The 12,302-nt window shown below is 46.5% G+C and overlaps 1 protein-coding gene across 1 annotated transcript; it reads left to right on the forward strand.

Moving 5' to 3' along the window:
* Positions 1-4,892: 4,892 nt before the first annotated feature.
* Positions 4,893-6,827, forward strand: LOC130867743 (polypyrimidine tract-binding protein 1-like). The gene is made up of 2 exons (XM_057759892.1): positions 4,893-5,243; positions 5,535-6,827. The coding sequence occupies exons 1-2, from the start codon at positions 4,923-4,925 to the stop codon at positions 6,825-6,827; spliced, it is 1,614 nt and encodes a 537-aa protein (XP_057615875.1). The 5' UTR covers positions 4,893-4,922.
* The last annotated feature ends 5,475 nt before the right edge of the window (positions 6,828-12,302 follow it).

Consider the following 12,302-nt stretch of genomic DNA (forward strand, 5'->3'; position numbering starts at 1 on the left):
TCAATCAGCAAGTGGGCCAGAGTCAGAGATCAGAGATTGCTGTGGGTCGGGCATGAATCTTGAACCTTCAAGAGAGTAGACCTGAGCTAGGACCCCTGTGGGTCTGGACATTAGTCTAGGACCTCCCAGGGAGTAGTCAGGAACCAGAGAATTCTGCTGGTCCAGGCATGAGTCTGGGACCTCTGAGGGAGTAGGCCTGAGCCAGGTCTTCTGCGAGTCCAGGCACACCCGAGTCTGGGAATTCCAAAGGAATAGATGAGAGCCAGAGTCCTTTATAGGACCAACCACAAGCCTCTGCAGGAGTGGGTCCAGATCAGAGACATTTAGAAAAACAGGTTTGAGCCTACAACCTAGGCTAGAGCAGGCATGAAACAGCAAATTCCACAGGAGCAGAGCAAAGCCCAGGAGCACTGAGCTATCTCCAGGAACATTGAGTGACCAATGGGGTAACTAGAACTGTACCACGAGGAACAACCATCTGAGCCTTGAATTCGCTGGCACCTAGAAAATTAATCACCAGAACCACAGACAGCCCCAACCACACCAATTAGAAGAAATGATGAGTATACAAAATAAGAACACACGTAACACTACAAAGATCAATATGACACCAGTAAAATCTAGTGGCCCTACAACAGCAAGACTTGAACAACCAAACATAGATGAAGCAGAAGAAAATGACTTAAAAATAACTTTAGGAGAATGTTTAAAACTCTTAAAGAGGAAACGAGAAATTCCCTCAAAGAAATGGAGGAAAAGACAAACAAAAAATTGGAAGACATCAGCAAATACATTAAAGAAAACCAAGAAAAAAAATCAAACACATAAAAGAAGATATTCAAGACTTGAAAACTGAAATAAATTCAGTAAAGAAAACACAAACAAAGGGAATTATAGAAACAGAAATCATGAGAAAATGATCAAGAACCACAAAGGCAAGCATAAACAGCAGAATACAAGAGGTAGAAGAGAGAATCTCAAGCATGGAAGAGACAATAGAGGAAATAGACTCATCAAAGAAAACATTAAATCTAGCAAAAGCTTAACCCAAAATAACCAGGAAATATGGGACACAATGAAAAGGCCAAATTTAAGAATAATAGGTATAGAAAAAGGAGAAGTTCAACTCAAAAGCACAGAAAATATATTTAACAAAATCATCGAAAACTTTCCCAACCTATAGAAAGATATTCCTATGAAGATACAAGAAGCTTACAGAACACCAAATAGACTGGATCCAAAAAAAGTTTACATAAGTGACCCCAAAAATTCTACCAAGGAACTTCTACATCTCATAACCACTTTAAGCAATGTAGCAGGATACAAGATTAACTCAAAAAAATCAGTAGCCTTCCTGTACACAGATGATAAAAGGGCTGGGAATGAAATCAGAGAAACAACACCCTTCACAATAGCCCACAAATAGCATAAAATATCTCAGAGTAACTCTAACCAAACAAGTGGAAGGCTTGTATGAAAGAACTTTAAATCTTTGAAGGAAAAAAAAATTGAAGAAGACACCAAAAAGTAGAACAATCTCCCATGCTCTTTGGTAGATATGATTTAACATAGTAAAAATGACAATCTTATCTAAAGCAATCTACAGATTCAATGTAATGCCCATCAAAATCTTAGCAAAATTCTTCACAGAACTTGAGAGAACTTCATATAGAAAAGCAAAAACAATCATGTATAATTAAAGAACTTCTGAAGGCATCAAAATCCCTGACATAAAAATCTAATACAGAGCTACAGTACTGAAAACAGCCTGGTATTGGCATAAGAACAGAGAGGAAGACCAATGGAACTGAATTGAAGACACAGATATTAATCCACACATGATTTTTGAGAAAGAAACTAAAAATATAAAATTGAAAAATAAAGCATATTCAACAAATATTGCTAGCAGACATGCACAAGAATGAAAATAGATCTATATCTATCACCATGCACAAAACTCAAGTCCAAATGGATCAAAGACCTCAACATAAAACCAACCATACTGAACATCAAAGGAGAGAAAGACAGAAGTATCCTTGAACACATTAGCACAGGAGATAACTTCCTAAATATAACCCCAGAATCACAGACACTGAGAGAAACAATTAATAAATGGGACCTCCTGAAACTGAAAAGCTTCTGTAAAGCAAAGGAAATAGTTTTTCAACAAGATTGAACAGCAGCCTACAGAATGGGAAGAGATCTAGAGCACCCCCACATCAGACCGAAAACTAATAACCAAAACATAAAATGAACTAAGGAAAGTGGTCATCAAAAGAACAAATAATCCAATAAAAAAAATGGAGTACAGAGCTAAACAGAGAAATCTCAACAGAGGAATCTAAAATGGCTGAAAGACATTTAAGGAAATGCTCAACAACCTTAGCCATCAGAGAAATGCAAATCAAAACAACTCTGAAATGCCATCTTACACCTGTCATGACAGCCAAGATCAAAAACACTGATGACAACTTATGCTAGCGAGGAAGAGGTGTAAAAAGAACATTGCTCCATTGCTGAAGGGAATGCAAACTGGTACAGCTGCTTTGGATGGCAGTATGGTAATTTCTCAGAAAATTAGGAAACAACCTTCCTCAGGACGCAGCAATACCACTTTTGAGTATATACCTAAAGGATGCTCAGTCATGCCACAAGGACATGTGCTCAACTATGTTCATAACAGCATTGTTTGTCATAGCCAGAACCTGGAAGCAACCTAAATGCCCTGCTATCAAAGAATGGATAAAAAAGTTGTGGTAAACTTATGCAATGGAGTACTACACAGTAGAACAAAATAACATCTTGAAATTTGTGGGCAAATAGATGGAACAAGAAAAAACATATTCTGTGATATAATTCAGGTCCATAAATACAAATATAATGTGTACTCACTAACAACTGGCTGTTAGATATAAAGCAAAGAAAAATCAGCCTACATTCCACAACCCCAGAGAACCTAGAAAACAAAGAGGACCTTTAAGGAGACATACTTAGAACTACATATGAAGGAGGAAAGGAAAAGATCTCTTGAGTAAATGGGGAGCATGGAGGTCATGGGGAAGGGTAGAAGAGGAGAAGGGATAAATGAAAAGGAGCAGAAAAAGAGGTATAACTCAACAAAAACAATAAAAATGAAAAAGAAAGCAGAGAATTAAGAGCAAAACATAAATAAATCTGACAGAAAGAAAACACCGATCAGTAGTTCATGTCAGTGCAGCTCATTTCCCACAGAGGAAAAGAAGAGAATGGAAACAGTTGGCTTTTACAGAATTTGAGATTTTAACCTAGCAGTAAGTTACCTAGGGTATGTAGAGTTTCCTTGACTTTAGTAGAATTCTTGCATTTGTCCTAGCATTTATTTTAGTGAAGTAAGGCATAAAAAGAACAGTGCACAGAAAAGGAAGCAAAAATCATCTGTGGTGTACAAAGGGAACAAACGCTTGTAAGTCTACAGGGCAATGCTATTCATGTGCTCATCATAAGCTCCTCGGGGCTTGAACTCGATGCCCATTATAATGAAAATGACTGGCACCATTCAAAACTGCACTACTTCCTATCTGGTCATTCACTCTGAGTGTCACCACGTTAGTAATAGGTCATCATACATGCCTCCTTTTTAAAATGTGAGGGCACAGGATTCTACTCCACCTTGATTTTCACAAGGAAGCACTCCTAGGTTTGAGAATGTACGTTTTACATGGTTTCTATTTGCAGTGGGTGTTTTTCAGGCAGAGGGTATCAGCAGTGAATGGATACCCCTACATCTCAGCAACTCCGATGTGATTGAACTGTAGTTACCATCAAGAACTGAGGCCTCATTCACACGATGGGAGATGGAAAAGGCCCATTATGCTCAAGTGATTTATTTGAAGGACCAAGAGTTGTGTTGAGAGGCCGAATGAAACTCTTGCCCATTTTCAGGTACTTCAGAATTCGTAGAGGACTTTCTGAAACTATTTGTTAAATGCACAGTTTAAAAACTATCCAGTTACATAACTCCAAGCACTCCCTTGATTTCTGTGACTCTTTCCCAAATCCTGTCTCTGCTTACTAAAGTCCTTGAGCTAAGACACAAAGTCCACTGGGAATGTACTGGCATCTCCTCCACTCTGCCCTTTGCACAATAGCCTCTTTGAGAAGATTGCCCATGGCCACTACTTTTCAATACATTGTAATTTAGCATCGCTATCTCTTTCTCTTCGGTTGAAACACTGCAAACTACAGCTAAGCCATGAAGCTGTCTAACAAATAATATTCCCAAACCCAAGGGGAAACTTCAAATAGTAAGTGGCGGTAAACCATACGATGTACATTGAAGAAACATGATAAAGAGTTTCCAGGTACTTACCACACTCCTCGGGGCTTGAACTCTGAATGCCAGAATTTAGGGAATGTTAATCCTGCACCATAGAGATTTTCAAGGAAAGAAAGTATAGCTCCAGGTCTAAGTGGGTAGCCCTCAAGATCTGAGACTGTATGTGTTTCTTCGTTTATTCCAGGCAGGATATATGGGGAACACACAGGCACACACATCCACATGGGGTCGTGAGGGAGAGAGAGACAGACAGAGAAACACAGAGGGAGAGAGAGACAGAGAGTGTCAGAGACAAGAGACAGACAGAATGCAAGACAAATAGACACACACACAGTGAGAGAGAGGGGGAGAAAGATAGGAGAGAGACAGAGAGAGAGAGACAGAGCGAGGAGGGCGGGAAGCAGAGAATGCTCCAGACTAGTGAGAGGAGTGTCTCAGTGTTCAACAGCAGGGACAACACTGTATCAAACAAGGAGGGCTGGGCTGTTCACTCCCCTCCACTGCCTCTCCTGCCATTCTGCTCTTGTTCCTTACACACAGCAGTTGGTTGAGGGCTGTGGTCGCAGGAGCTGTTTTCTCTGCCTTTGTCCAGAACCAGCCTGCTGTCATGAGCAGCAACTCCCCCTCTGCACCCAAAGGAAATGACAGCAAGAGGCTCAAAAGGGATAGCAGGAGTGTTGAGGGCCCGTCAAGAGTAATCCACATCCACAGGCTGCCAAGCAGTGTCACCGAAAGAGAAGTTCTCTGTCTGGCGTTGCCATTCGGGAAGGTGTCCAATCTACTGTTTCTGAAGAGCAAGAACCAGGCTTTCATGGAGATGAGCACGGAGGAGGCCGCCAACACCATGGTCAACTACTACACCTGGGTGACTCCTGTGCTGCGTGGGCAGCCTGTGCACATGCAGTTCTCCCGCTACAAAGAACTCAAGGTGAGCAGATCCCACCAGCAGGCCAGTGCTCCCGGGCAGGCAGGTGCCTCCAGCCAGGAGGGGGAGCCCAGGCAGGGGAGTGCCTCCAGCCAGGAGGGGGAGCCCAGGCAGGGGAGTGCCTCCAGCCAGGAGGGGGAGCCCAGGCAGGGGAGTGCCTCCAGCCAGGAGGGGGAACCCAGACAGAAGAGTGCCTCCAAATGGTCCTGGGCCTCCAGCAGGGCAGGTGCCACCAGGCAGGCCCTTGCTTCTAGCTTTGTGGTTGCCCCCAGCCAGGAGGGCGACCACACTCAGGTGGATGCCCAGCCAGGCTGCGCAGGTGCCTCCAGCCAGGTGGGTGCCCAGCCAGGCCTGCCAGCTGAGAGCTCAGATCGGGCAGGAGATTTGGCCTCGGCCGCCACTGCCGCTGATGTGGACACAGGGACAGTGGTGGCCACGCACAGCCCTGTGCTCAGGATCCTCGTGGAGAACTACTTCTATCGTGTGACCTTGGACATGCTGCACCAGCTCTTCTCCAGGTTTGGCACAGTTCTGAAAATCATCATATACAGTAAGAACAGCCGGTTCCAGGCGCTGTTACAGTACGCTGACGCACTGAGTGCCCAGCGTGCCAAGCTGTTCTTGGATGGGCAGAACATCTACGACGCCTGCTGCACACTGCGCATTGCCTTCTCTGGGCTCACTGACCTCACAGTCATGTACAACAACGACAGGAGCCGTGACTACACGCGTCCAGACCTGCCCTCGGGTGACAGCCAACCCTTGCCAGCCCAGAACATGGCCACAGCGTTCGTCGATGCACCTGTCGTGGTCCCAGCTTCTCCATATGCAAGCACTGGGTCACCTCAAACATTTGCAATTCCCCAGATTGCAGGCTTTGCCATCCCAGAAGTGGGTAAGGCCCTGGTCCCCCTGGCCATATCACAAGCGGTTGTGGCAGCAGCGGCAGCTGGAGCAGAGAGCCCAGTCGTCAGCTCAGGCTCCCCAGGTGTGGCAAACGCTGTCCTCCTGGTTGCCAACCTCAACGCTGAGAAAGTCACACCCCAAAGCCTCTTTATTCTGTTTGGTGCCTATGGCGATGTGCACCGGGTGAAGATCCTGTACAGTAACAAGGAGAACGCGCTAGTGCAGATGGCTGATGGCGGCCAGGCTGAGCTGGCCCTGAGGCACCTGAATGGGCACAAACTCTATGGCAAGACTCTCTGCATCGTGCCGTCGAAGCACCAGAGCGTGAAGCTGCCCCAGGAGGGCAAGGAGGACCAGGGCCTCACCAAGGACTATGCCAAATCCCCGCTGCACCGCTTTAAGAAGGCCGGATCCAAGAACTTCCAGAACATCTTCCCACCCTCTGCCACCCTGCACCTCTCCAACCTACCCAGCTCGGTCTTGGAGGAAGACCTCAAGAAACTCTTCTCCAGCAGCGGGGGTTCTGTCAAGGCCTTCAAGTTCTTCCCAAAGGACCCCAAGATGGCACTGATCCGGATGGGCTCAGTAGAGGAGGCCATCCAGGCTCTGGTCGAGCTGCATGGTCACACCCTAGGCCAGAACCACCACCTGCGAGTCTCCTTCTCCAGGATCACCATCTAGAGGACCCTGCCGGGCCCACTGCAGACAGCTTCCTCCACCAGAGAAAAGGAGAATTTAATGGCGGCTGCAGTGACCTGAACAGAACAGAGAGTGGCTGCTGTCTGAGGGAGAGAGAGAGATCAGTGGCTTCCTTGGTGTGAAAAGGACTGACTGTGGTCACCTTGCTGGCAGTGGGGGATGGGGCTCAAGCAGCCCTGTCATCCCTAGGAAGGGCAGGGCGCCGCCTCCTGGAGCTCCAGACACTTGGCCACAGCGGGTGCTCTGGACTGTACATCTGGCACTTTCCCACCCTTGAGACCTGCCTGTCCCCACCTGGGCTACTGCCGTGCTTCGGGGGTGAAGTGGCCTCCAGAGACTCAAAGCCTTTGAACTCATGGACACCAGTTGGTGGCATTCTACTGCAAGGCTGTGGAGACTTTAGAAGGTGGAACCTTCCTGGAGGAGGAGAGTCACCTGGAAGGGTGATGAGGCTTTGGAGCCCCTCCCCACTTCCTGTGCTTGCTCTGCTGCTTCCTGACTACCAGTGAGATGCCAACAGCCAGCCTCCTGCTCTTTGTTCCTGCTCCTGTTGCTGACACCTTCCCTTCTCCACCAAGGTGGGATGTGCCCTCCCCACTTCCTCCTTTATGCTGGGAGGAGGGGGTTATTTGTTCTTCAGCAATGAGAGCAGTAACAAGGCAGAATGAGATGTGGGATGGGCCAGGCCATTGCTGGGAAGAACCCGGCCATGTGGTATGCAGGGCTTCTAGATGGTCTGGGGGCAGGAACTTGGGAGAGTTCAGAACTTTGCCCTGGGAAGGGCCTAGAATGCTGAAGGGAGAGGTTCATGGGCTCTTCTGGTGGGAGTTTGGAAGACCAGGACGTTGGGAGAAATCCAGGCAGTCAAGGGGGCTTTGTGAGGTTTCAGAGGGGACTAAGACTCTTTCCTTTGGGAACCGGGGTGGAGGCCATTTGTGTGAAATTCTGGCCAAGAGCCTAGCTGCATTTTGCTTGTGTCCTGGGAACGTGAGGGATGCAGAATTCAAAAGCAGTGGGCTGCTTTGTTTGTTGGAAGAACCTTAGGGACTGGATAGCACCCAGACTGTGTGGAGGTCACCATCAAAATCTCACCCAAGCCTGCAGAGAGAGCAAGGAGTGGAGCAGAAAGGTGTGAAAACCACAGACTGTCAAGGAGAGAAAAGAGGTCAAAGTTACAGTCAAACACAGCTGTCCCTGGGAATGGAATTAGCCCCAGCACAGAGAGGCCTCCTGGCCTATACTGGCAGAGTAGGAAAGGTGCCAGGAGGGCACTCCGTGCCCACTGAAGGCTGTGACGTAGAAAAGTGAGACTGTGTAGGGAAGGAGAGGCATGGGTTAGAACACCGCTGACGGTGGCTGCTGTTCAAAGAGAACACCTCGGAGGGCCATTTGCCCTGACTGACCTGAACCACCAAGGTAGACAGAGAACACTACTGCTTTTTTGAAGTCCTGGGGAACATATGACATCTCAAGGTGGTGTGGCAACACACTCCACCTGCCGCCCCGTTTGCAAGCACAGTAAAATGCTTACAATAAATAAATAAATATAATAACACAAAATAAAATAAAAATTGGGCCAAGATAGCTTTGGGTAAGAGCCAATGAAGCCACTGAAACTAGGCAGTGGGACAGGATCATGGTCCAGACAAGAGGTCCCTGGGTTGCTGCTGCAAAGCTGTGGAGGCAAAGCCTAATTTGCAGCAGAGACCCCAGGATGTGGGGATGGGGGGATGCCAAGAGCATGGGCCAACCCCCGAGACAAGGTGTGGCTGCAGAGCAGAGTCCCCGCAAGAGAGGGACTCCATGGACCCCAGCTGGAGGGACGGGTCTACGCCAGAGCTTTGGAAGCAGTCGGGTTCCCAAAGGAGCCCCAGATGATGGACAAGAAGCTGCAGCCTTTTCTCTCCTGGATTTCAGTCTTGGTTTGCTCTGATCTTTCTTTGCTGTGTCCACATATTTCCTCTGTGCCATTGTGTGTTGGAAGAATATAGATACCTGCATATACATATATATATATACATACTATGACATAATGTATATTATATAGCCATCATATATAACCTGCTTTTGATTTTACAGGGGCTCACAGTTAAGAGAAGGCCTTGAGGCTCAGGAGAGACTTGTACTCTTGAACACTGTTGGAACTGTTAAAGACCGTGGGTTCCTTTGACTTTGGAATGGGTGTTGTTTGCTTTCGGTAGTCTCCATGAGCCTATGGTGGGCAGGGGCAGAATGTAGTGTTTAGAACATATAGGCTCACGTGTCTGAATGCTCGTTCCTCGACTGGTGGTGCTCTTTGGGAAGGTTTTGGATCCTTTCATAGGTGGAATGTGGCTGGAAGAAGCAAGACAGCGGGACCGGGTCCTGTGCTTCCATAGCCCAGGCCAACTTCTCATCCTCTGTCTGCTTCCCAGCTGAGATGGATGCAGAGCGACAGGCCTTGCCTGCCTGCCTTCCCTGCTACTATAGACTGTATCCCCTCACATGGCAAAGACAATAAACTTCTCTTGCTTTAAACTGCTTCTTGCCGAGTTTTTGAGCACAGCAGCGAGAGAAATAACTAATACAGCTACAGACCCACGCTAACCACCTGAGCTGGTTAACCACTGAAATGGGGCTCTCCTCCAGGTGAAGTTGCACCTCTGCTTGATGGCTGGGGTAGGCAAGGACTTAGGGCAGTGGTTCTCAACCTGTGGCCCACGACCCCCGGGAGCACAATGACCCTTTCACAGGGGTCACCGAAGAGCATTGGAAAACACAGATGTTTACATTACAATCCACAGCGACAATAATAGTGTCCCTGTTAGGGGTCGCCACCACATGACAAACTATTTAAAGGGTCCCCAAACTAGGGAGGTTGAGAAGCACTGCCTTAGGGAACTGGGGAAGGCAGCAGAGTCCTCAGAGAAGACAGTGCAAACTTTGAAATGCCATCATTTCAGCAGTCGTTCCTCAAAGTGCTTGTCACTGCTTGTCACAGGTGAAAATAAACCTCCAGAACAGTGGCAGGCTTATCACTGTTAAGTTAAAAGGTAACCAGAGGTAGGGGCCCAGGTGACACCATGATGAAGAGCAAACAGGTGAGAGTAAATGCTACCAGCTGTGCCTCCGCGACCCAAAGTTAACACGAGCTGAAAGGTGAGTTCATGGTAGTAAATTGGTTGAACTCTCTCCTACCTCAAACACGCATCCCAGCTTTCTGCACTGCACAGGACAGCCTTTAGCCGACTGCACAGTTGACCTGACAATAACGGAGTGAGGTTAATCATTTTCTCCTTTGGTAGGCTTAAGGAAGCACAGCAGCTTTTACTCTTGAGGCTCAGGCCATCCTAGGCAGAATGAAGGGTTCATGCCCCACTTTAATAAATGCCCCATGGGTAGAGCCTTGGGGGACCTGTTACCTCCTTCTCTTCCGTGCATCCGTCTTTGACACTCCAAGGTGTATCTTTCTACTTGGGCTCTATTAAATTAAAGCTCACTTAGCCTTTGCTGTGCTCTCTGCCCCGACCTTTGGGAAGGTGGAAGCAAGGCTGATGTTAGCAACTTTACTCAATGGCCAAGGTGTGATTCTCCAGATATCCTGTAATCTGTAATCAGATATGGGTGCAGGGACAGAGAGATACCTAATGATGCATCACACAGGGCATGATACCCTGGCCCACTCAGTGACTTGAAGCCCTCCCTCTCCCCACACCTCTCTGTCTCTCTGTCTCCTCCAGGCCCCTCTACCTGGTTGCTTGGGCCCCTCTGGGACCTAAATGTTTTAAATTTCTCTTTCCCCTCTCCCAGTGTTTCCCTTACACCAGGTCTCTACCTTCTTCCCTGCCTTCGTGTTCCCCTGCCAGGGGACTCCTCTGACGGCCCCTCCTGACAGCTAGGCTCTTCTTTTGTTTAACTTGAGAGATTGAGACAGTAGAATTGCTACAAATTTGAGATTAGACTGACTTTATACTGAGTTCTAAGTCAGCTTTAGCTACTTACTGATTTTTTGTCTTAAAACAAAACAAATCCCCCAAACACTTACAGAATGAATCAGCTTGTTGTATTTTATTGAAAATCTAGGAAATGTATTTGAATCATGGAAAACATGAACATTGTATATTAAGCACTTTATTATTATAAACATAATCAAAACATGTTAATTTTTCTGTTAGGATGAAAGGATTTTTTTTTTAAGTTTAGACACCATATAATCATGTACTCTTCAAATAACTTTGGTTTTCTCTTATTCTTTTTTGATTGGTATTTCATTTGTGTTTATGCCCATGGAGGATTGAAGATGATGTCAGATCTCCTGGAACTGGGTTTATAGGCAATTTTGAGCTGCTGGACGTGGGTGCTAGAAACAGAACTATGGTTCTCTGAAAGAACAGTAATACTTGTTAACCTCTGAAAGTTCTCTCCAGCCCCTTAGATTTCTTTTAAAGTTATGAAGGACTAAACACTTCACACCATTTAACCAGTCACATAGAAGATGAAATGTTTACCTTCAGAAGCTGGAACTCCAAATCTCCGTGTTACATTTATTATTTGTGTGCATCTGTGTATGTGTGTGTGCAAGCACACTTATCTCTGCCCATGAGCCTGTGGAGCCTGTCTGTATCTATGTACATGTGAAGGCATGCCTGCAGAAGTCAAAGGACAGCATGTGAGAATTAGTTCTCTCCTTTCCACGTATGGCTTCTGGGGTTCCAGGTAAGTCATAGGCTTAGTGATAAGTGCATTTGCACACGAAGAGATCTGCCTCGCCCCCAAATGTCTCAATCATAAAGAATGTCTCACAAAATTGGTCCCTGGGAATAGATGGTTGGTTCCATTCTAGAAGACAGGAATAGGCAGTGCCCATGGGAGAAGAGATTTCCATGGAATTTTCTTCTACTTTACTCCCTACTGTAAGAGGGTGTCTCTCACAGGAGGCCTACGTGCTGCAGAAGAGTATCGTCTCCAATGAAGTATGCCACGTCCCCCTGGGAACCAGTCCATTCTGATATATTTTGGCTTTGTACACCTGCTAACCAATGAGACAGAAAGAAGGCCAAGGGCATCGGTGGTGGCCTTTTCCCTTCTCTAACCTGTACAGAAGAGAATCCTTCTCAAACGACTGTCAACACAAGAAAGTAGCACCCCAAAGAAGTACAGGGTCCCATCAAGGAGACTGTCCTCCCAGTAGGCTTTGGGCCTTGCCAAACTACAGGAGGCATTCATTCATAGCTTAATGTCTCCTAGAATACTGGAAGGTAATAAGCATATTGAAAAGATAGTATAAAAGTCACCATCCAAATATATGTTGTCTTTCACTTTCAAAGTTTCCAATTATGTCCCATAACTCCCTGAAATGGACAACGATCCACCTCCTGTGCTTTGCAGAAGTTTTTAACTGTTTCATCCACCTTTACACTACCAGGGATTCCTCAGTAACAATGAGAAAACATTGATCTATTCCAATTTGATATTTGT

This window comes from Chionomys nivalis, chromosome X, assembly GCF_950005125.1.
Source record: "Chionomys nivalis chromosome X, mChiNiv1.1, whole genome shotgun sequence".
Classification (NCBI taxonomy): Eukaryota; Metazoa; Chordata; class Mammalia; order Rodentia; family Cricetidae; genus Chionomys; species Chionomys nivalis.